The 24,658-nt window shown below is 35.7% G+C and overlaps 3 protein-coding genes across 5 annotated transcripts in view; 2 read left to right on the forward strand and 1 right to left on the reverse strand.

Annotated features, from left to right (window-relative positions):
- bif (bifocal) overlaps positions 1-10,609 on the forward strand; it is a 28,649-nt gene extending 18,040 nt beyond the window's left edge. Inside the window, exons 3-4 of the mRNA XM_012368794.2 lie at positions 7,714-7,903; positions 8,159-10,609. Of these exons, the coding sequence (XP_012224217.2) occupies positions 7,714-7,903; positions 8,159-8,370 (402 nt within the window). The 3' untranslated portion in view covers positions 8,371-10,609. The remainder of the gene's footprint in view (positions 1-7,713; positions 7,904-8,158) is intronic.
- Positions 10,610-10,667: 58 nt separating this feature from the next.
- On the reverse strand, positions 10,668-11,519 carry MED22 (Mediator complex subunit 22). Its single transcript, XM_012368857.2, has 2 exons — positions 11,384-11,519; positions 10,668-11,123 (listed from the first exon to the last, which is right to left on the reverse strand). The coding sequence occupies exons 1-2, from the start codon at positions 11,484-11,486 to the stop codon at positions 10,804-10,806; spliced, it is 423 nt and encodes a 140-aa protein (XP_012224280.1). The 5' UTR covers positions 11,487-11,519; the 3' UTR covers positions 10,668-10,803.
- An 861-nt stretch (positions 11,520-12,380) lies between these two features.
- Positions 12,381-22,961, forward strand: GABA-B-R1 (gamma-aminobutyric acid type B receptor subunit 1). 3 transcript variants are annotated; one of them, XR_010888504.1, is made up of 13 exons: positions 12,381-12,639; positions 12,794-12,900; positions 16,032-16,130; positions 16,226-16,360; positions 16,566-16,736; positions 16,989-17,487; positions 17,832-17,959; positions 18,035-18,327; positions 18,412-18,655; positions 18,960-19,203; positions 19,322-19,716; positions 19,828-20,225; positions 22,137-22,961. XR_010888504.1 is itself a non-coding variant. In XM_012368818.2 (13 exons), exons 1-13 carry the CDS (start codon positions 12,570-12,572, stop codon positions 22,178-22,180), a joined length of 2,583 nt encoding a protein of 860 aa, XP_012224241.1. In that variant the 5' UTR covers positions 12,381-12,569; the 3' UTR covers positions 22,181-22,961. The 3 variants fall into 3 exon arrangements, 2 of the variants coding, with proteins under 2 accessions (XP_012224241.1, XP_067205609.1); XM_012368818.2 differs by having other exon boundaries at positions 19,828-19,981; XM_067349508.1 differs by having other exon boundaries at positions 18,996-19,203; positions 19,828-19,981.
- Positions 22,962-24,658: the final 1,697 nt, after the last annotated feature.

Consider the following 24,658-nt stretch of genomic DNA (forward strand, 5'->3'; position numbering starts at 1 on the left):
TGTGGAAAACTTTTTGATTCTTGATATTAAATAGTAGATCAAATTAAAACTGTCACACTAACGAATAAGATATAAAATAGGCTTTTGTTATTTATTCTTCTCACAGTTTGATTCATCTGAACTCGTGCATCTTTCATCCGTTATCAACTCTCGATATCATGACATTTTTATTGATTAAAAAATTAATACGAATTAGAGAAATTTGTAGGTAAAAAACCGGTGTCTCTGGAGCACTGTTTTCTATCGTCTACTCTTATTCGATCTCGCTATTCGTCTCGGGAGAGTTGATATTTCCGGGATCGCATGGCGAACGCTGTGCCATGTTTTCTCTAGATTTATTTCAGTGTTCGTACACCGTGTCGGATTGATGGAAACGCTGGAATAGCCGATCGGGCACTATACGCGACGCGGAATTCCTTTCAGCAGAATGATTCTCGGCTGGAAAACGCGGACGTTGCTCCTGGATCGACGATCCAAGAGGGAATTTAGTTACCTTGTCATGTCGTTTCGCCGAAAAGCTCAAATTACACAAAGACTAATTAAGAAAGAGGATTTATATTTAATTTAAAATGTATAATTATAATTTAATTTAATGTTTGTTTACAATCAACATCAAAGAATATATCGAAAACAATAGAGAAAATAATAAAAATAATTAAAATTATTATAAGGATAGGCTCGTGTGAGATAATATCAAATTAATATATATTAAAGAGCCATCGCTGGTTGTAAGTGCGAAAATTATTAATGTATTTTATAAAAAATAATGAATATGTGTGTAAAATTAAACAGAGGCCCAGTTATAATATTCGAGATAGAAATACGTATGTTGTTGACACATTTCTCTTAAAAGCATATCTCGGAAATTCTTACGTTATCGTCTCTGCACATCTCGCTCTTGCAGGAGGAAACTCGTTCTCCTTGTTTCTGCTTTAATTTTATTGCTCGTTAGTTGCAATGCCGCTGACGTTTTCAAGATCAGCGCTTATTTTGCGTCTTTAAAGTGAACAAATCTATATAACATATATTCTATATATAGAATACAAAATTTATTTGATTTCTACAACAGATTTCATTATTATTCGATCGATGACGAATTTAAATTATTAACTACGAAAACTGGACATGCAATTATTGTCTTTCTTCTGTGTAAAGCTTAGAAAATCGAGGCAAGGAGAGCGTAGTCCTACGAGGCTAAACGATAGGCTTATCGAGGGAACAAATGTTTCTCGTGAGAAACTTTTTCCGCACGAGAAGAAGGACTTGCGTGCGCGAGTGCGAGGAATCCTGAATTTTATGTAAAGCGCATTACGCAAAGTACGGGAGTAATGCACCAGTCAACATTGCAACTTCTCTCACGCTACCGTGACCGTAAACACGCGTTTGTCTATTATTCACGTACTTGAGTATTTTCCGAAGTCTTTCTGTCAAATTAGTTTGGACGTTTCCTGCACAATTACGATAATGATAAATTGTTTGCGGAAAAATGAAGACAATAACACATTATCTACATGATAAATTTGAAAATTATCAAATTAGAGTGAAATAAGTAACGATAAATCGACGTCATTTTGCGAAAATGTGAATTAACTGATTGAAAATTAAGTACTTTTAATTTACATTATAGAATTCATAATTTCTGCCATAAAATGCATTGCATTTACAATAGAATATATATAATATAAAAAATTAGCGCTGCAATGCTAAACTGCTTCTTTTTATTTCTTACGCTTGTTGCGTATATTTTTCTAAAGTTATTTTTGTTATTCAAAATACAAAAGTTATATTTAAAAGTAAATGGTAAATAAACTGGCAGATTTTTGTTAGGTAGATAGTTTTTGATAGTTTTAGATAGTTTTTGGCAAAATTGAACTTTATTATACTGTTTTGAAAAGGTCTCGACGTCGGCTACAAGAATTTGCAATAAAAAATAGGGGTGCCCATTTAAAAATATTACGGTGACCTTGATGTGACATTCCCAAGGTCGTTCAAGATCATACCAATATCACCACATGATGGATAACTCGGTATCCTACAACTTTTCTCTGAAACATTTTTTTCTAAAATGCTTTTGAAATATTTAACCGGAACTTTGGGCACATTCTGTATATATGTGTATATCTAATTTTTATTGCTAAACTAAAAAAGCAAAATTTTTTTAAGGATTTGGTGAGCGCATAATTATATAATTTTCTTGTTGAATTTGCGCAACGGGGAGGGGAAGGCTAGCTAGACAGACATCTCTTTCTCTTTGCTGTTAACGAAGTATGTCATTTATTCAGTAGGTTTAAAAAAGATTGTCTTTTTCCGTTTCACCGTAAACATCTGTATTGTCTAAGTTTTTTCGCGTAAATGATACCAACAAGCCTACATTTAAAGCTTAGACATAAGCTAGACAATAGTCGTCGGGATCGTGATGATAAAAGGATTGCAACGCGCAATTTGCAGACGTTACGCGCGACTTCACGCCCGCGTGCGATAACGATGAGACGCGGCGCATGCAACAGCACACTCGCGTTAATAATTAATTACGAGAGATAAAATAGCACGTGTAGGTATTATTCAATTATATTTATTGCACTATTCAATTATATTTATACATGCTCTCTTAATTTCGATAATTTTCAATGTATTAACTTTTTTTTAAACAATTAAAGATGCATAAATATTATATTTATTATGCTATAATTATATTTGTGAAAGGATACACATAAAATGTCAGTCGAAAGAGACTGTGTGTCATGTACGCTTGCGAAGAGAATCGTTATTATTTGTTTTCTAAACGCATGTCTGGCACGCGACTGTTAAATAATAACTAATTGCGCTATGCGTAATGTCCGATAATATATACATCGCCAGCAGGTTGCGTGTACACGCGTTGCTTTCCTCGATTTTTATACCGAGTGACACTGAATATCCGACCGACTGACATCCTTCGGTTAGCCGCGTACTTTTTACAGTCAATTCACGACGCATTACATTCCAACTCGTTAGTGCTAAATTATGAGAAAATTTCTTTCTGCCGATTGGTATAATTTGGGAAACCGACATGATGCAACGATATTTTTTCGAGTTTTATCGATGACAAAAGCTTTTCTAAAATATGCATAATGACGAGTTTAACAAGTTGCGAAAAATAGCAGACGCAGTGTTTAAACAATTGTATCTTGCATGCCTGACACACGTGTCCGATATTTTGATCGTTATTACACTTGCACGTTTTGAGATGCAAAATATTTACGCATCGCTAACTAAATCGAATTTCGAAAGTTATTTTATTTTATTTTCTCTCAAAACTCGTATAAATGTGAGCTTATTTACAAGATAGTTGCACAGTGACATCTTTCTTATTTATTTAAATTTACTATTAATTTGCGGATTAAGCTAAAAAATAATAATAAGAATTATTCTATCATTAGACACTGCTCAGACGTTATGTAAATCTTGGTGATCACTTTTTGGTTTTAGTAATCACATTTACAAACGTGACGCTGTACGATGTTTAATTGAGTCATCGAAATTCGAGCCTGTAGAGACTCATTATTATTTACAAACTGATCGTAATTGATTGTAAACTGTTTTGAAATGCCGACGGTCTAGTTTAGTGTCCTTGAAAGGAAGTTAAACTTGCAAATTTAAACAACTTTTATCGGCATGTTACTTGTTGATTATTCCACAAAGCGCAAAGTATAACTCGTTGCGTTTACGCGACTTAGTTATCGGTTTATAGAATTAACACTTTCTCGCACAAAAATAGTAACAAAAACGTTATTCGTTAGTACGCAGATTTATAAAATATAAAATAATTTAATTAACATTATATCGAATTAATTTATTTTTCCAAATCGATAGGAAGGTATTTGAACTTGATGAATAAATTCAACTTCAATTCTAAACGATGCGCTTCGTTCCTTACGTGACGCGTTTGTACATCGTCATAGATTGTTTTGCGCACATGCGAATCATGTATAAACACATGTAAGATATGCGTAATCTATCCAAATAGCGTCATAGATCGTAACGGGGTTTATAGTAATTCACTTTGTCCACGGTAAACATTTTAATCGCTCTTCAATCAGGCATTTAAATTGATAAACACAGTTATTTGTCCATCGTGCGCTTAAATACAGTCGACTCGAATTCGTGTCACGCAAAAACGACGGAACGTTGAAACGACTTCTTATGAATAACGTTACGTAATTCACGAGTTAGCGATTTACAAAAGAGCCTTGCCAATTTTTGATCGCCAGAGTGACGGTTGTACTTAATAAAACGAGCAAGTGATGAACACGATCTCTCGAATGCACAAATGCTCGTAAATTATGAAAAATTGATGTAGAGAAAATTCCTTTATCATATTTGATTCTTCAGATAACTGAGCTCAAGTTTTTAGGAATTTCACAATTTTGGGGCATGCGCGTATACATAATTAAAAAAGTTTCACAAATATTTTTCTAAAACTACACAATTCGTAAAATCACTGATGAATAATGGATGATAATTTTTACAACTACTTCAAATGTGGACGGTTCACTGATACATCTATCCACATCTTTCGAAACCACTCAACTCGCTTGACCGAGCGATCACGTGGTATTGCGTCTAATTGCACTGGAAACACACACGATGTAAGAAAACCGTACTGTGTGTTTTATTAGAACGTAACGGATGCGTCTGAGTCGAGTTTTTGCCGTGTGGCGTGACCTTTATATGTGCGTTCATTTAGCACTGTCGCTGAGAAAAGCCAGAGATACGTGAGTTTGATGAGCACACGGGCTCTAGCAGGATACGCCGCGAGACCACATAAATTTCCTGGCGCTTTTACATCATCTAACTGCGCGGCCTTCGTATTTCAGGAAGAACGATATTGCATTGCCGTTACAAAAGTTCTTTCTATTTCAAAGGTCACATTGACACTCTCACCGCGTAAGATTTTATATTCAGCTTCTATACAATAAAAAATTATGACTAATATTTTGTGCATCAGCGACAACGTGAAGTATGTATCACTTCACGCGAGTGTGCCAACAAAGCGAAAGTACACGCTCTATCGATTGGCGACAGTCCGCTGTTATTCTTCGTAAAAAAATCAATATAACAGCCAATGGACGCACACGCTCTTGTGCGATGGTTGGCGTGCATCTTTCAGAGTAGTTTGGCGGCAATTTTATGCGTGCCCACGTGTGCATTCTCGTCCTGTCAATACACGTCGGAGACGGACAGGACTTGATATTCATTCCTAGCCAATTGCCGTGTCACGTTTATTGACAATGCTATTTCACGCTCGGAAAGTCTCTCTTCTGACATTTTTATTTCCATTTTATCGGATGTCTGCTCACGAATGATGCATCTTCGATCATAAATTAGGAAGGAAACTTTATTGAAGCTAGATTTTTTCACGATGTTGTTAGAAAATAAATATACTGCTTATGATGACGTGTAAAGTACGTAATATACCAAAACCGTAATTCTCATTTTATTTATTACATCGTACAATATTTACAAGCAGCGAATATCGCCAATTAGTGTTTATATTCATTTTATATTTCAGTTTTTTTTTTTAATTTATGATCGGAGACGCACTCGTGAAAAAAAACACTTGAAAAAATAGAAACAAAGATGCCGCCAAGAAATTATTTCTGTTCAAAATATATAATTATATTCTATTATCTCGCTTTAGTTCTCTCCTTTGTTATCTTTATTGGTTTTCGATACAGTTCGAATAAACAAATAACACTTGTAATATCTCAATTGTGATCAATTTGCAGAGAAGTTAGTTATGAAAATTAATTTCCGCTTTTATTATAAAATACTTAGATAATTAGTTCCAAGAATCTTCCGATGGCATAGAAGCGTTTGTGGAGATACGAGACAATGAATCGCGTAATTACAAAGTGCACAACAATGAACTATGTGATCACAAAGTACGCAACGGTGAGTCGCGTAATTACGATGTATCGAAATACTGAACATTTTTTTTCGACTTTACCTTAAGATCGAGAGCAACAATTGATTCATTGAAATATCTTATCAAGATTTTTTTATTTAGATTAGGCAGAGTGACACATATCTATTGGAAAATCCATCATTTTTATCGTATTCTGTGTACACACGATTCGATTACCATCGCGAATACTTACTGTGAACTCTTTCATTATCAATTTTCTCGAACAGCCGAAGTGACTAATTATTATTTTTAAACTCTTCAACATTTTAATATCTATCGTCGATAAAGACTTTCAACTTGATAAAGCGAGTCGAATTGAAATATTAAAGCGTAATATTATATTCGACTCTGCTTGGTTGGATCTGTGAAGATTACTGTGGAAAGTCTGGCTTTATTCCTTAAGTTTCGCTGTTAATGCCACTTAACCAGCTAGCCGGAACGGTCCATGATTGTCGCATTCACTCACTCGGTGAGAAAATGCTAATTGCAATTTGCGACGAGAAGTCCTGCGGAAAAGTGGGGCGCCGCTTTAGAAAGTGTGGTAATACTTGAAGCGACTTTTCGCATCTTTTAAGTGCCACTTTTCGTTTATTTGGAGATCCATTGTTGCGAGCGACTCGTGAGCGAGAAAAGACGCGACACAATGACAATTTGTACGCGACAATACGAATGACAATGTGAATTCGATCAGCATACCGGGTCAGTGAGCGCGCACCGAGAGAGAGAGAATTCAGGATCGCGTTCCTTCAAGAAATCCGCTGCTCGGCGTCCAAGATTAATCTCTGCCGGTTTAGTTTTTGTCTAAGGATGGTCTTACGACGCCTCGCTAGAGAGAACGGTGCATATATATAATTATACGAAGCGAGCAGTCAACCCCTAGTTGAAATAATCGCCGGTACTGTTATTGCTAGACTGACGTGGCCGGTCACGAACGCTCGCGGGTTGCTGCGAATCTTTGCTTCACATCAAATCACGTCCAAAATATATTCGTGGAACGTCGATGCGTGCGTGCACACGCAAGACGATTATGTATAATTTATTTCTATTTAACAAGCCGAAGAAATTAAAAATATTCTTAAGAATATATGGAATCTTATAATCTAGAGAGATACACGAAATATACATAATTTCTTTGCATGGAAATAGTGTAAGAAAATAAAAGTGCGCAATATTATTGTAAAGAGCAATATAATTAATTTTATTTATTTTCAGCGAGAATATCAATTCCGTATACTATATATTTTCTCACAGAATCGGTTTCTAAACTCGTTATGATATACGATAATTATATCGGCTTTTAATCAGACGCGTAAAAAAAGGCGCTTTCTCTTTTGATAATTCACTCCTCGTACGATGAACGAAGACGACTCGAGGCGACGACGGACGATCGTCCCCGCTCACCGTTTCGCAGTCGAAAAAGCAGCGAGTGTGACCGGTTACTGTTATTCGAGACTACGTTACATGCGGTTGCTGTTGTTTGTTCTCCCCGTATCTCATTTGTACCGCGCACAACAGCGCTTATTACGCGAAGCGGCTCGCAAAATTTTTCCGTAAATAACTGTTTTCCGCTAAAGGCGCAAAAGCGAATATAAATCGCCGCCGATTCCGTAACACGTGTTTACATATTCGCCGCGATATGTCCGCAGCGGTTCTTCATTCCGCATAAATGAAATTTATCGCGAGCGATTATACTTTCGTGCGAATTATCTTCCACAAGCGATTCGCATAACGGATTGATCGTCTAATTGAGATCTTTGCAATTTCAGCATCGAATACAGTTCGACGATACGGCGACTCGTACTTTCGAATATCCGAGCGAAGCATCGATCCTCGAAGGCGAGACCAGCAGCGTGGATGGCGAAACTTCCAGTTCCGTCGAGCAGCAAACCGCACCGAGCAACAACAAAACCGTCTCCTCGACCACCAGCTCGACGACGAGCATGCCGTCCCTTTTAGGTGAGAGAAACTTTACTATCTCATTCGTCACTTGACAAGACACTTTTGCAATTATTATGACGTAAATAATTAATTTTTAACGATAGAGCAAGTTATAAAATTATATTGTGAACTGTAGAGTCTTGTGTGCGTTGCAAAGTATAACGGAAATGTCGTTTGTTTTTAATCGATGGAATAAAGAAAATTGCAGTAGAAGAGATAGAAACAAAATGATACATTGAGCGTGCTGTTACCTGCCGCGTCTGTTGTCCGCAGGTGGAAGTGGATTAGCCAGTTACACGCCTAGTAAAGTGGATCTGACATCGGAAGGCTTCGAGCTAGGCATCACCCGAGCCGCGCCGATGATGGCTCCTGCTCCGACAACAGCCGGGGAAAATACCGATAACACGAGCGAAGTGGAATACTTGAGACCGGCTCAAGACGCAGGCGCATGGGGTTCGGAGACGACCGGAGATCTTCTCTATTAAATGGATCAAAGCAAGAAGTGTAGAGAGAGAGAGAGAGAGAGAGAGAGAGAGAGAGAGAGAGAGAGAGAGAGAGTCAAACGCTTTACCATTACTAGCTCAACTGTCTTTTCGCAGCAATAGAATAAAAATAACGAAAATAAAGCTTAGAGGGCTAACGAAAAAAAAAAAGTATTTTCTTCTAGCAGTGATAAAATCGTGAAAAATTATAAACATGCAAGGATCAATATTGTACTAAAGTTTAGCAACGAGTCTGCGACGAGTGCTCAAATTTACCTCACGTGATTGCGAGCGCTCGTCGTAGATTGTTTATTGAACTTCGGTATCCATTAATTTATGTGATTTTTTTCATTAATCATGAAAAAGAGATTGAAAGTGCGATCTCCGCTCATGAACGCATCATGTATCGATAGTAAAGTTTATTTAGATCGTTAAGTAAGAACCAACAGTATCATTCCAAGTATATGCATTTACTTTATATCGTTACACTATGTCAAATGAACGGACTTTTCCTATACAATGAATCATCGAAACTGCCAAGATAGAGTAGTGCTGCTTTTTTTTTTATAAGGCACTCGAAAGGAAGAGCCCAGCGACTGATACCTTGTTGTGTATAAGAAGAAAAAAGAGAGATAAAAAGCATATCATCTTTCTGGCATACTTTTACAAGATAGAAGAGAAGTCGATAGAGGAATTGAGAGTTTTGTAACCTTTTTGAGATTACTTTAATCCTAAGCTGTGAACGTTCAAGCTGCCAGTAAAGGCCAGAATTTTAAGCGAGTTTTTGTAGAAAACGACACAAACGATTGAATATCTTAGAGAGATTGGAGAACCAATTAAAAAAAAATTCAAGAAAAACAGTTCGGATTTAGATTTGTAAACGTTTTTGCCAAAGTAGAACGTAAGTCTACTTAGTATATTTAATAATGTATTTGTACAATAAGTGTCTCAATTCGGCAAAACTGTAAGAAGTGTACATTTCACAACATCATCAATTGTACTGAATGCATGGCAAATTATATTCTAAATATGCCTTGCGAATGTGAAGATCAAGCCATTACAGTGTACGCGTCATTCTATATTGAGCTCGCATTTATTTTCCAAGGAATACATAATACATAAAACTATTAGCTTTCCAACGTAGAAGGCATAGAAGAAAACGACGGTTTAATGTTAGTTATTAATTTTAAGCAAATTAAATTTTGTATATACTAAATTATTAATTGGGTCTTAACGAGCCATCCAAAATAAGTTAATCGAATCACGAAAATTTGAAAAATGAAAAATTACATTGCTTTGAGCATGTTTTTTGTTTGTATTACTTTTGTTCCCTTTGTTTTGTGTTAATTTCTTCCGTTGTCTATGTAGCATTTCAAATTATCGCAGATATTCAAAAATATTGTTTTTGAATCACATAGGTGTAGGTATTTAATAATGTACGATTGTAGCAATATGTAGTTAATACGATTACAATTTTATAACTTGAACAGTGAACTGATTCAAGCGGAAAAGTGCGATAAAAGTATAATTTATTACAAAGGTGCGTTAAAAATAAACTGCTGCTACGTTTCTGTTAACATGTCAAATATATTTACTTTATTAGATGCTGCACCAGTTCACCGAATATTTTGTGATGTACCGCATTATTTAAAAGACTTGTTCTTGTGTCACAGCGTTGTGTCTTACACTGTGATATTTTTGTTAACTTCTTTTTAGTATACAATTCTCAGCTTTTTTCAGACGCAGCGGTATGCGAATCGTCGGTACTGTTTGTTTGTTTCCCGTTGCTACAATACATGACCATTGCAGGAAGCAAAAGAAATGATATTTGTGCAAGATTCCAAATTGAAAACATGTGTACAAGGGAAGATGAAAAAGTGAAGGGATATTTTTCAATTGACTTGAAAATCAAAAAAATTCCTTTACTTTTTATTTTTCCTAATAAATATCTTTTGTTTAATTCGTCAGTTATTCGCGTAATTGTTAATCGTAATCTCCTTTGCTCCGATATAAAAGAGCTACATAATACGGTTTTGTAAATTATCATTGTACAGTATCATGAAACACCATACTTCAAGTAAATATTAATAAGTGGAGACAAGTGTGAGGTGATAATTGATAATTGAAGCTTGGATCTATATTATTACTTTCTTGAATATACCTACCATGTAAAAGTAATCGTGTGATGTACTGTCTGTGTGTTACAAAATATCGAGATAATAAAAGAGACAATTACTCCTTACTTTTTATCCGAGGCTCTTGTCTACAATTCCTCAAAAGATCAACAGAACACAGGAACATGTTATAAAAAATTAATCTTATTTATTTAAATACGTGTATAATGTACAGATTGATGAGTGAATGAATTGCATTTTGACAAATTATGGTTTAAGTCGTAACACAGTCTCATATGTATCGTCGGACTATAAACTAGTGTTATTTGTATATCGAAGTATAATATTCCTCTTCCAAATCATATAAATCTGCAGCCATGTCATCCCTCAAGGAAGCTAATTTTTGATCACATTCCGCTTGTTTAGTCCTAAATAATTTGCTGTTTTGTATTATGGCGTCATTAACGGAGGGGAAGTCATTTAGGATTAAATATTGCTTGATATCGGAGACTAATTTCATTAATGACTCGCCAGCACGTACAATGTTGGCTGCTCTGACATGCATCTCATATGTGTCTTGCTCACATTGTGTCATTCGAGATAATTGAGAATCATTTTCCCCTTTTGCAAGTTTAACTATTTCTGAAAATAGCAGAAATAAATTAAGAGATTATGGAGACTATTACAAATATTAAAAACTATAGAGGTAAAAATATCTGTATGTATGCATCTTTTTTGTTATTTCGACATGATAAAATTTATCTAAAGTTTTATGCTTATATTGGAAGACACATTATATATTAAATTGATGGAATAAATTGGAATATAATCAAAGTAAAATTCGAATCAGACTCAAACACGAGAAATAGGTTAGAATACCTCTTAGATATAGGTTAGACTACCTTCAAAATTTTCCAGCATCGATTTCACGTCATCCTTTAACCTCGTCGTGTATGATTTCAATAAAGCTTCTTTACTTTGTGGAAGCGCACGTTGTGTAGCCATTTCGTCACGATAAAACGGAATATATTCAACATATATAATATTATTTATACTAATGTTTTATGACACTTATGTTACAGACATGTGTCAGCCATCTTGAAAAGATCAGCTGATACATTTTTACCGATTGCGCAAATCCGATGGACACATCACCTCCGAAGCTCATTTCGACTGCATCTTATTAGAAATATTCCAGTCATATCCAAAGGTACTTTTTAGTGGAATCTTAATCATTAAAACATCAAGTCGAAGACTTTAGAAGAAGATTGAAGAAAAAAGAATCCTGCTCGCAATTTTCCGTCAAATCGCCCGCGTATATCGATTTTCGTGCGAAGGTGAGCCCTGTTTTCACGGAGCCATCCTATTTTACCCCTTTCCCTTCTGCAATTCCTCCCCTCTCTTTCTCTCACTTTGTCCCACTCCACTCGTTCTCCGAGGCCTTCCGGGGTTGGGAATCAATATGAATACGCCCGCGAAGCGCGCTCACAGCTGAATCTTCACTTCCACGAAAAGTTCTCGGCCGCGTGAAACCGCGAGAAGGCAGAGCGTGCCAGTTGCGCAAAGCCGCGGACATCTCTTCCGTTTTCCAATCACTGTCTGATTCCGAGTAGTCTCGCGCACACGGATGATATCGAATGATATAGTCGGCTCCGATATATCTCAATCAAAGGGTGACCACCTTACTTGGTCTGTGCGTGTGAAACTCGCGCGACGTCACGGACGACGGCCGAGGGAATTGTCAAAGTGATCGTCTCCCGTTCGACGACTACGTTGACACTTGCGGTTCCAAGAATACGAGGATTGCGAAGAATCGCGAACGTCGCGGAGGAAGCGTTGCGGTAGGATCGTCAACGGGACAACGTGGATTCGCGAGCGATCCAAATTGGTTGAAGAAACGGGGGAAACTCTCGCGGCAAGGGAGAAACTAGAAGAATTGATTTCAATCGATCGAGGCAAGGGCGCCGAGGTGGAATAAAAAGCGCGATCGAACACGCACGCAGCAGCGAAACCAAGAAAAAGAGTGAGAGAAAAGAAGAGAGAGGGTGTTTGATTAACTCGAGCGCCGAGGTCGATTGGACGAGGACGATGGCAGTGAGCACTTTCTCGACGGCATTGCCCACCACCGATTTTGCCACTACGTGTCCCACTGCACCCGGTATGTCGTAGGAAAGAAAGGGGGAGAGAGAGAGAGAGAGGAACGTACGGTTTTTAGCGAGCGTGTGCGAGAGAGCAATACATTGCTGGCGGAATGGCGAGCGGCTTACTTCGGCAATGCACGATGTTGGGCTTAATTGTGATTTTAATGGCAGCGCCCTGGACCGAGGCGTCTCTACCACCTGAAGACGAGGAGGAGAACGTTCTGCACATCGGCGGGATCTTTCCCATCGCCGGCGAGGGTGGCTGGCAAGGTGGCCAGGTAAGAACGATAATCTCTTTTTATTTTCAAACTGTACTTGCCACTCGTGAATATTTAATACGCGTTTGAACGTTGAGAACGTTTGAACGTTGAGAAAGAGCGATCTAATGTTAATCGAATTCAATTGCAATGTAAGTATCTAGTAACATCTTTTATCCTCTTCCTTGCGTATTTTGTTCCTTCTTACGTAATAAAATGTGAGATACATAACGGTAATAATGTTAAGATAAGAACAAAGTACTTAACTGTTTTTTTTTGCAAAATTTATTTGAATCATTAACTACTGTATATAATATCAGTAAGACTTGGCGTGGAAATCAGGGAAATAGCTCTATTGTCTCAAAATATATTCATAGAAGCTTTAAAAAGTACTTATTTTGTATTAGCTCATTATCTGTTATTTGACTTTTTATGAAAATTATTAATGTATTTTACAATAATACTATAAAATAAAAGCTATTACGAGCCGAGCTGGATAGTAAATACTTCTTTTTCATTTATTAATAATATTGTATCTACATACGTTTTGACCATTCGGGATGTGTCATACAAATTGAATTAAAATTAAAGATCAAAAGCACACAATAGAATTCAATAGCAAGACTAGAAAATCATAATCTTTAATTTTAATTCAATCTATAAAATACTGCGACTAACTTGTACGAACAAATAGTATGTAATTTAATGTAATTTAACACACTGAAGATGACCACATCCCGAATGGTCGAAACGTATGTGTAGATACAATATTATTAATAAATGAAAAAGGAGCAATTGCTACCCAGCTCGGCTCGTAATAGCTTTTATTTTATAGTATTATTGAATAATAATTAGAGCCAGAATTATAATTTAACCTTTTACTTATAATGTATTTTAATTGTATCCTGTTTTTAATTGTAGTAATACATATGATATATGTATCACACACATAATTAGTTTTTATTATGCAGTACAAGTTAAAAGTTCTATTTTTAACTTTAATCATCTCAGTTTTAAAACGGTAAATATTTCTAAAATTGTGCAGATATTTATAGATAATGTTTTTGTAAAATTAAATATTAATTAGTTTTTATGTTTTACAATTTTAAAGAGAGGCTATTAAAAAAATCAGCGTTTCTACTTGTCTGAAACAAAAAAATAAACAAGATTCTTAATTATTATGAATGTGGCTATACGAACCAGAATAAAAAAAAATATTGCAAATTGTTAAATTGTTATTATATTTGACAATATTTGACAGATAAAAAACAGATATCAATTTTTCACTAAAAATTTGAACTTTGACAGCTATAAAAAAAAAAGTTAATTTGAAGATATCTTAATAATTCTAGTTCCGATCGTAAACAAACATGTATTTTATATATACAAAAAAGTTGAAGCCGATCGGTTCAGTACTTTTTGAGAAATCGTGTCAACCGAATCCAAAAACATAGTTTCGAGAAAAAAACGCAATTAAAGTTTGAAGTACTTCAGTATAGATATAATATAAAAAATGAAAGTTTTAATTAGCGATACCACACAGCAAACCCCCTCTATCTCAAAATGTTCATTTCGTTCCGATAATTGCAATCTACGAGCACTACGAGCGTCCTTTGACGCTTTAGATGCTCAGATCCGTATTCCTCGTCCTTTACATCAGCAAACATTCTCGGGTCCAATTTTCACTTCCATCAATATTAACATCTCCAAAAGTGGGTGGAAGTTTTCGTTGAAAATATAAGTTGCTAAATATGTTGCAATTTCGATGGTCTTAAACGCTTCTAGAGGTTGTCCTTTCAAAACAGATATTTCCAACAATCGTTTTAAACCAACACACACGCAATACACACTAAAGAACGCTATACAAAGAAACCTATACTAGAAAATTATTCTGAGGAAGGGTGTCTGTCTATTCGATGCAGCTTGTATCTAAGCGCGTCGATTTTTCACCTGAACGGCGCAACCTACAAGGCCTGTATCTCCGCTATCTTTACGTATTTCGACAAAACCTCATAGGAACTCATCTGAGACCCCAAACATTAAAAAAATGAAAAAAATCGATTTTTTTACAGTCGCACAGTAGAATATTTTCTTAACACATAGCTACAATTTTAAATCATTCTTAAGAAATTTTTTTACACAACTACCTTACATTCGGTAAGAATTACATTGTATTTTCTTATTGTTTTGACTCCCATTTTTGTATATGTATTTTTACAAAAGAAGAAAGAATGTTACACGACATCCTGTCATCGTAACTTGATTTTTGTCTGTTCCCTGCTTTCGATTCTTCTGTCGAATGTCAAATTGTTCAATGAACGACCTTACGATTGAGTAAAATTTCCGGCGAACTTTACAAGCAGTTTTGAAACTTTGGAGATCAAAATCCAAAAGTTCTCGTAACGGCGAAGTAAGTTTATCGGTTGAAGAATTTTTCTTTACCTTGCGCGTTTGAAGTTAACATGCACTGAAGTATTTTTAAAATCAGAAAATTTTGCACGATAAAATGAAACTTTCAGTGCTCCAGATACGTATAATAAATATATTTGAAAATTCGCTAATATTCACTTTATGCGGCATGTTATTCTTTGTGTATTTTCATTTTATCTAAATATTAAAATGTAACACTATAATTTTATAATAATAGCCAATTTTTTTATATGTTTATATGGCGTAAATTGTGATAAATATAGAATGAAATTAAATCTCAGTTATCCCGACGAACCATCTCGGCTCTTAAAAGTTTATTAAAAGATTATCGACTTTTGATGACATTTCATTACGAATAATTTTGACATCTTCCTGCAAGCATGAAGAAACTTAATAAACCACAATGTCTTTATTTATTCGGATTAAACGACACGTCTAAAAAATTGTATATATTTTCAACTTTTCAGATATCTTTTAATATTTTTTTTTAATTTTCGTGTTATTTGAATTCATACAAATTAAAGACTTTTTTGCACAACTGTCATGAAATTGCATAATTGTTTACTTTCTAATTGCGTCTACCAAATTAAAAAATAGCACCTTGGCACTTTGAAACGATTCGCAGATAACGAACCTATCGAACGGCACTGCTCGCGCATGCAAACTCGTTCATTAAATTAGGAGATTAATCAGACTGAATTGCATTATCATTTATTCAACAGGCTTGCATGCCAGCCGCGCACCTGGCCTTAGAGGACGTTAATCGCGAAAAGAACTTGTTACGCGGATATAGACTGCATCTTCATTCCAACGATAGCGAGGTAAATTCACGAAGATGCATTTAATGGCATTATGATGGCGGCCGCTGCCTCGCGATGAAATTACCTTTGTAATTTATTACATTTTACTTTCACAGTGCGAGCCCGGTCTCGGCGCCTCCGTGATGTACAACTTGCTATATTTTCCACCTTATAAATTAATGCTGTTAGCCGGGTGTAGCACGGTCTGCACTACGGTTGCCGAAGCGGCAAAAATGTGGAATTTAGTGGTGGTGAGTACACCAAGCTGGAGTTATTTTTCTAAAAAGTGAAGAATTAAATTTCGATGTCTTACACTTCCAATTAATCGTATTGCTCTTTTCGAATGCATCGCGCATAACGCAAAAGTTGAAATCCAAGCAAAGATCCTAAGAAGAAGTGTAAGACATTATTGACATCTAGCATACAAATAGAGACAAACAAGTAACATTTTCCCAGCTTTGTTACGGTGCGTCATCGCCGGCATTGTCTGACCGAAATCGATTCCCGACTCTCTTCAGGACGCATCCATCTGCCACCGTGCACAATCCTACGAGAATTAAATTGTTGCAGAAATTTGGTTGGTCTCGGGTAGCGATATTACAGCAAGCCGAAGAAGTGTTTATATCGGTAGGAACATCACGCTACTGAATTTACTTGTTTATTTTTATATGACAACATTTTACAAAAGTATTATTACACTTTGTCCGCTTTTGTGTTGAAAACAATCCAGCAAACATAGAACATTGCAGTAACATTGCGACAATGTTGCTGCAATATTCTGTGTTTGCTAGGAAGTTAATTCGATAATAATTAATATTGAATGAGTGGAATCGCCGTATACATAGAGTGTAAAAACGGATATTTGTCAAATTGTCGCAGACCGTGGAAGATCTAGAAGCACGGTGTAAAGAAGCTGGGATAGAGATAGTTACTCGGCAGAGTTTCTTGTCGGATCCGACGGACGCGGTGAAAAATCTACGCCGTCAGGACGCGCGCATAATCGTTGGCCTTTTCTACGTGGTGGCTGCGAGGCGGGTGCTCTGCGAGCTCTATAACCAGAAGCTGTACGGCAAGACCTACGTGTGGTTCTTCATCGGTTGGTACGAAGACGACTGGTTCGAGATCAATCTGGAAAAGGAAGGCATCTCCTGTACGAAAGAGCAAATGCGAATGGCGGCAGAAGGTCACTTGACCACTGAGGCGCTTATGTGGAATCAAAATAATGACACGACAATCAGCGGCATGACTGCTGAGGACTTCCGAAAGAGATTGAACAAACTGCTGAAGGACGACGGCTTTGACACAGATAACAATCGATATCCGGAAGGATACCAAGAGGCACCTCTTGCCTACGACGCGGTCTGGTCCGTCGCATTGGGTAAGTTTTTCGAATAAGTATAACGAAGTCGATTGTATGCATTACTACACATTCAAGTACAGAAATTGGTGTGAAAACAGACGCATTATATATAAACGACTGAATATAATTTCCCAGCAATATTGCTGCAGCATTCTGTGTTTGCTGGGTTATCATTTTGCTAGAAAATATGTATTGGATGTTTCAAAGTATTTACGTTAAATAAAATTTTTGCAATTAGATAGATTAAAATATATAGCAGGTTTTAGCCAGCGCCACTAACAAATCTAGTCAAATTTGCTAACAATTTAGCAAATCGATAGACGGAATAATCGCCTTAATGCTATTTTTGTCTCTACCGTCAGCGTTTAACAGAACTATGGAGAGACTAAGCAAGATGGGGAAGAGTTTGAAGAACTTCACTTACGAAAACAAAGAAATTGCTGATGAGATATACGCTGCAGTAAACTCGACCCAGTTTCTCGGAGTTTCCGTATGTAGAACTATAGCTTATACATCGTTCCTTTGCCCGAGCAGCGCAGTTTCAAAAATTATGTTTTTACCGCAGGGATACGTCGCGTTCAGCTCGCAAGGCGACAGGATTGCTTTGACGCAGATCGAGCAGGTGATTGACGGAAAGTATGTTAAGTTGGGGTACTACGATACGCAAAGCGACAATCTAACGTGGCGGAACGTGGAACGGTGGATCGGCGGTAAGGTTCCGCAAGACAGAACGATAATAAGAACCGTTTTAAGAACGGTGTCACTGCCCTTATTTATAAGTATGGCGACCTTGTCGGCGCTCGGCATCCTGATAGCTGTTGGATTGATCATATTTAACATCTATAACAGGCATCGAAGGTATACCGCATTGTTGCGCTACATTTGTTAGCAGGCCGGAGTACAGCTCAAAATCGATAGCTATAACTGATGTCTACTTTTTAGAGTTATATACTCGTCTCATCCCACCGCCAACACGATAATGCTAGTGGGAATAATAGGGTGCTTCTTAGCCGTACTGTGCATAGGAATTGACGGTAGGTTTGTGACGCCGTGGCAGTTTTTGATAATCTGCCAAGCCAGAGCGTGGACTATGTCGATCGGCTTCACTCTTGCATTCGGCGCCATGTTCAGCAAAGTGTGGAGGGTCCATCGACTCTCGACAAAGGCGAAAGCTGATCAAGGGAAAGTAAGTCGCAAATTATTTACGGATAAACGAGTCTCCATTGGCAAAGTGGTACGAGGGATCTTTACGGGTGTGATATTTGCGACGAGTGTTGCGATATCTAGAATGTAAGAAATAGTTTAGCATGCTTGTCAGTATCTTTTTTTTCAAATTTTTTTGTAAGGACAATCGTACTGCTTTTCCCTTTGAGTTCTTTATTAGTAACGAGGCTGATTTTTAGTTTTTCATGAAGACGGAACCATCCTGCATGGTTTGCTGTTCCCGCTCGTATGTCCCGCATCTTTAACTTATTCTCGATTCCTTTTAGTCATTGACGGCTAAACAAAAAGTTTCGTCTATACAGAAGAAGATTGAGCCGTGGAAGCTGTACGTTATGTTGAGCGGATTGCTGTCGGTGGATATCATCCTACTCGTCACCTGGCAGGTGGTCGATCCGTTGCATAGAAGAATCGAGACCTTCGCGTTGGAACTGCCTCCTTACGGAGACGAGGATGCAATGATCAAGCCCGAATTGGAACATTGCGAGAGCGAGCACAACAGTTTATGGCTCGGTGAGTATGTCGCAAGTTCAAGAAGGAATTCACATGTCAAATCAATTCTGCGTGTGTGCCAACTTACAATTTCCTTTTAATATAAAGATCGTGTACAAAATTGAGGATATTTTTCCAGGTTTGATCTATGGCTATAAAGGCATTGTCCTGGCTTTCGGACTCTTTCTGTCTTATGAAACGAGAAGCCTCAAAATCAAACTGATCAATGACTCCAGATACGTGGGAATGTCAATATATAACATCGTAGTTCTGTGTCTCATAACGGTACCCGTGGTAATGGTTATCTCTAGCCAACAGGACGCCAGTTATGCCTTTTCCGCGCTGGCCACTATCTTTTGTTGCTTCCTCAGTATGGCGCTTATCTTCGTGCCGAAAGTGATCGAAGTGTTTAGGCATCCCAGAGACAAGTCCGAGTCGAGATACAACCCAGACGGAGCGGTGTCCAAGGAAGAGGAGGAGAAATATCAGAAGCTACTCAACGAGAATGATGACCTTCAAAAGCTTATTGCCACGGTGAGAATATGATGACGATATCTTATCGATTAATTATCATCTGCAATATTACTGATGTATTTTATATTGTTTTGTTATTTTTTTCATTACGTATTTTATTTTGTGTTTCAGAAAGAAGAAAAGATTCAAGCCATCAAGCAGAAACTAGCTGAACGCGACGCCCTGAGGGGAACCACCACGATAAGTCGTTGTAGGCAGAGTCAACCCAAGCAGTTCATCGTTGCCGACTATCCGACCGGCGAGGGGACATCAGACAGTGCTATCGGTGGGGGTATTTCTATTTGTACAAAATCCTCCCGCGCTTCCGCTTCTGATGTTGAGTTTTCAGAGACGTATTTATAATCCTCTCGACACACGAGTTAAAAAAATCGCATCGCCACGAGCATCTTTACGCATCGCGTGATACGTTTGGGACATAAAGTTGTTTTCAATCGATTTCGCTGATTATCGTTATATACATACGCTTCGCTTTTGAATCTTTGATCGAACGTATTTCCAATACGTTTGTTGTAAGTATCGATGGGTATGTACTTGTGTTTTTTTTCACGATGCACTTTCGAACAATGTTTCGTTCGAGTAACCGGAGTACACGATAATTGACGATGATTACACTGCAACATGTCTAGCATGGTGTGACATCCGGTCAAGAAAAGTTGAGTTACAATTGCATCTGCACAATTTCGAAAAACAATGAAACGGCAGGAATAAATTGCGATTGTGAGTTAGATTGTGAGTTATTAGAATAGCGCATATTTTCTTCACGCAATTTGCACGAAGTAAATCATATTGTTATGTTATTCTTATTAATACGGTTACGCGGTGGAGAGAAAATTAATCTATTAATCCAATAACGAAATTAATGAGTGAAACGTTAATGTCATAAATGTTAACTCTTCAGCTAATTGTTTAGAGTAATTTTTTAATAGATAATGTGATTCATATAATACATTGTTTTTGTATCAGCATACATTAATCTCATAGGTTTCGTGTATACGCATTTCTAACTGTTAAATACACAAACAGTTAAATACACATCAATTAATATATGAATTAGCAATTAAACTTTTTAGTAATTTTGTGCGAATTTAGATAAACACGAGATATGAAATGAATGAATTCTGATCAAATCTGGCCTACGTTTTATGAAAATTGGCTCTATCTTTTCGACGGCAATGAATGTATTCTTTTTTTCTACAATCATTCACTATGATAAATTAATTATCTAAAGTGTCATTATATATTTGTACGTAGTTTGTTTTCTATTAATTATTGTGTAGATATCTGAGATTAGAATGTTTGTCAAATATCATCGGGTGCAACTTTCAGCACTATGAGAAAGTACTTAACCAGATTCTTAGCGTAAAACAATCTTACCCTATGGACCAAGTATCACACGGAATAACATTTTCAGGGACAGAGCGTTTAAGTATTTTATACCTTAACTTTTAACTTTTATCGAGCAAGTATACTCGATAAAAATAACGAAGTTTTTTAAGTCTTTATCATTTTCAATCAGAAATATATCTTAATATTTTTCAAAGATAATATAATGGATTTTAACAGAGTTACACGAATGATAAGAATAAAATACGTTTATTAAACAATGAATTCTTTATACTGGAATAGCGAAATATATTTATGTTCCTAATAAAAAAATGAAGGAACAAAAACTACATTTTTTCTGTACCGGGTCGCATAACTGTTTATCTAAAAAAATTGATCTTTTTAATTTTAAATAAGGTAATAAGAAAAAATGCAAACATATTTTTAAATGAACAATGTATGAATATGGTAGACATATGGATGGCAGTAAACATTAATTATTCACCCGGTATATATACTGCGGCTATAATTACAAATTGTACTTTACTGGCTTAGCATGTTTGCTTATAAAATATTTATCGTTTATTACGTAGCACATATACACAAAACAATTTAATGTTTATGTTAGGCCTAAAATAATGTTCATAATCATATATTTCAGTTATCGCAGTTAAATCTCGTTAGAAAACTGTCGTGTTAATTGTATAGTGTCAAATGTTGCTGTAAACCTCATGAAGCATACTCCCAAATTTGAAAAAATAAAAAAATTGTAATTTGGTTTAATCGGATTATTACATCTGTCATAGATGCAAAATATACTAACGAGATTTAAGCCTGCCTACGAATTTTATGCCGTTCGTTTATAATTTGGGAGTCTTGATGAGGTGTGAAGTGTTGCATTATTGTTGAAATTTGTATTTATTAATTTTTGAATATTTTTAACAGAGCACCAGGTTTGCGTGTGACATTATTTCCAATACTTGTAGCTAACAGAGCATACACTTTCGACTTCCAAATCACTTACGGATGGAGTATCAGTATTAACGATCGTTTATAGAAATTTATGAAATTTATGGTGTTTGACTTTCTGTTTTTAGGCACGCAGCACGTCGGCGAAATGTACGAACTGCACCGACTATGATGCCAAAGCAATATATACACAAACGAGCGCTATGCTTGCGACAAAACTCTCTTCTAAAACTAGTATTAAATCTACATGCACGGTCAATATGCGAATTATAATACGAATCTTGGGACACGCCAAAAAAGTGAGAATGACTTTCTTATAATGTCCGAAATATGATTTCGCGGCGATGAGATATGTCATTGTCACATATTTAAAATGTAAGTTAGTTTATAGCATGGAATTGTTTTATATGTTTCGATACGGTAAATACAATTCGACTGCGCCTTAAAAAAAAGACAAAAAAGAAAAAGATAGTACTGCGATGATGCGTCACGCAGATATTACGGCTTACAAACTAAAAATGTGCGTGAAATATGCCATCGTATGCTCTAAATCCTGTGTATAGACACTTTTGAATCGAATGTAATCTCTTGTTTATTGTATCTATCACGTGCGCCCACCCACGCAGTATTTTTTACTGTACTCATTTGATCAACTGCCGCGCAAACGGCGCTTAAGTCTAGAATTATACATATACGATAGTATTATCGAACTGTTGACGAAAGTATCACATATATGTACGTTAGATTATGGAAATATTTATTTTTAAGTTTTTGAATTATAAAATCCGTTATAAAACTTGAAGGCTCTATCTATTATTGAACCCTGAATATATTGTTTACGATCAAAAACTCGCATAACTCGCACAAGAATTGTATACGATCGACGATCGTGTAACGTTCATATCTCTATGTTGTTTTTAGAATTGAGATTTTAATAAAGGATTTAAATGCAATGATTGAAGTTTGCGTTAATATACTCTTTATGAAATATATATCCAGTAAGCAAAATGTTAGGGCATTTGCTTGACCAAACAATTAGCTTCCCAGATAGCACAACTGATCCTTTTGATTTTAAAAAGAATTCACTTTTTTGAGTTCTTTTCGAATTCGCGTAATCTGTTCGAAATGAACTAAAAAAGAATTCCTTTTTGATAGTTAGAAAAGGATTCCATAAAAGTATATCTTTTGATTTCTTTTGAAATTAAATTAAAGTAGACTTAAAGAAGTCTTCTTTCTGTTTTGTAATGAATTCAAAAAAAATTCACTTTTAGCTTGATTCTAGTATAATTACTGTATTATTATTACAGTATTATTACACTATAATATTTTCCATACAGCACACAAAGATTGCATACACATTGCATCAATCTTTCATCACAATGTTGCAATATTGCAAATTCACTGCAAAATGTTGTTGCATCATTGCTGTGGGATTGCAGAAATGTTAAAATGTCCGCTTTTAGGAAGATTGTAACGAAATATTACAGTAATATTGCAATGTAATGAATTTACAATAATGCATTGTTATTGCAATCTTAGAATAATGTTGCATATATTTTTATTTATTCGGACATTTATCTGTCCGATTTTTGAACAATCAGTTCAATATCTGAATTCCCTGTGTTGAGGTCGTATCAGAAAAATTAAACTGATAAAAATAATTACTATGTCTTTAATCTTACTAGTCACTCTTTGCAAGTTTCATACCCATACAGCACAAAAAGTTGAAATAACGTTGCTGAGACGTTGCAATGTTGAATGTTGAAGTGTAAAGGTTTTTTCAACATTGAATCTATGTTGAGTTTTCTATATTGATTGTTAAATGTTGCTATAACGTAGAAACAACATTAAACAATTATTATCTTTTGAAATAATATAATAATTATTACAATAATTATTAATAAGAAATAATAATATAATTATATATATATATATATTTAAATAAAAATTAATTTTAAACATTTATTTCGTTGAATTTTTCAAAACATTATTATAATATATATAAATTCTGCATTGAATAAATGTTGAATCAATATTGAATTAATGTTTCTTGTCTTGCAGACATTGCAATTCAGCGGACATTAGATATTTCTTCAATATTTTTTCAACATTGAATCTATATTTCGCAACGTTGCTGAAACATTCATAATGTTGCAATTCTACGTTTTTTAGATATTGATTCAGGGTGTTTACGATAATTCAAGTTCGAGTTAGTTTTACTAGGGCCGAAAAATGAGATAGACATAACCATCTAGAACCTTTATGATTCATGACAACTCAACGCTGTCTTGTATTGCTTGAGTTAAATTCATTGAATTTATTGAGTTTATTGAGCAAATTTTATTGTAATAGAAAAATGTCATTTATTATTATTATTAATTATATTATTATTAATTTATTAAAGAGCTATACCAATATACATACCAACATTATTTGTTTCTTCATAGACTGATTTGCAGTTGACATTTTTCTATTACAATAAAATTTGCTCAATAAACTCAACAAATTCAATGAATTTAACTCAAGCAATACAAGACAGCGTCGAGTTGTCATGAATCATAAAGGTTTTAGATGGTTATGTCTATGGGTGTTTACGATAATTCAAGTTCGAGTTAGTTTCACTAGGACCGACAATGAGATATACATAACC

Source organism: Linepithema humile, chromosome 2, assembly GCF_040581485.1.
Source record: "Linepithema humile isolate Giens D197 chromosome 2, Lhum_UNIL_v1.0, whole genome shotgun sequence".
Taxonomy (NCBI): Eukaryota; Metazoa; Arthropoda; class Insecta; order Hymenoptera; family Formicidae; genus Linepithema; species Linepithema humile.

Coding starts and splice junctions, on each gene's coding strand:
- MED22 (XM_012368857.2), bottom strand. CDS start 11,486: ATGGCTACACAACGTGCGCTTCCACAAAGTAAAGAAGCTTTATTGAAA. Junction 11,124..11,383: donor GATGCTGGAAAATTTTGAAG/GTAGTCTAACCT, acceptor TGCTATTTTCAG/AAATAGTTAAACTTGCAAAA.
- GABA-B-R1 (XM_012368818.2), top strand. CDS start 12,570: ATGGCAGTGAGCACTTTCTCGACGGCATTGCCCACCACCGATTTTGCC. Junction 16,131..16,225: donor TTCATTCCAACGATAGCGAG/GTAAATTCACGA, acceptor TTACTTTCACAG/TGCGAGCCCGGTCTCGGCGC. Junction 16,737..16,988: donor CCGAAGAAGTGTTTATATCG/GTAGGAACATCA, acceptor AAATTGTCGCAG/ACCGTGGAAGATCTAGAAGC.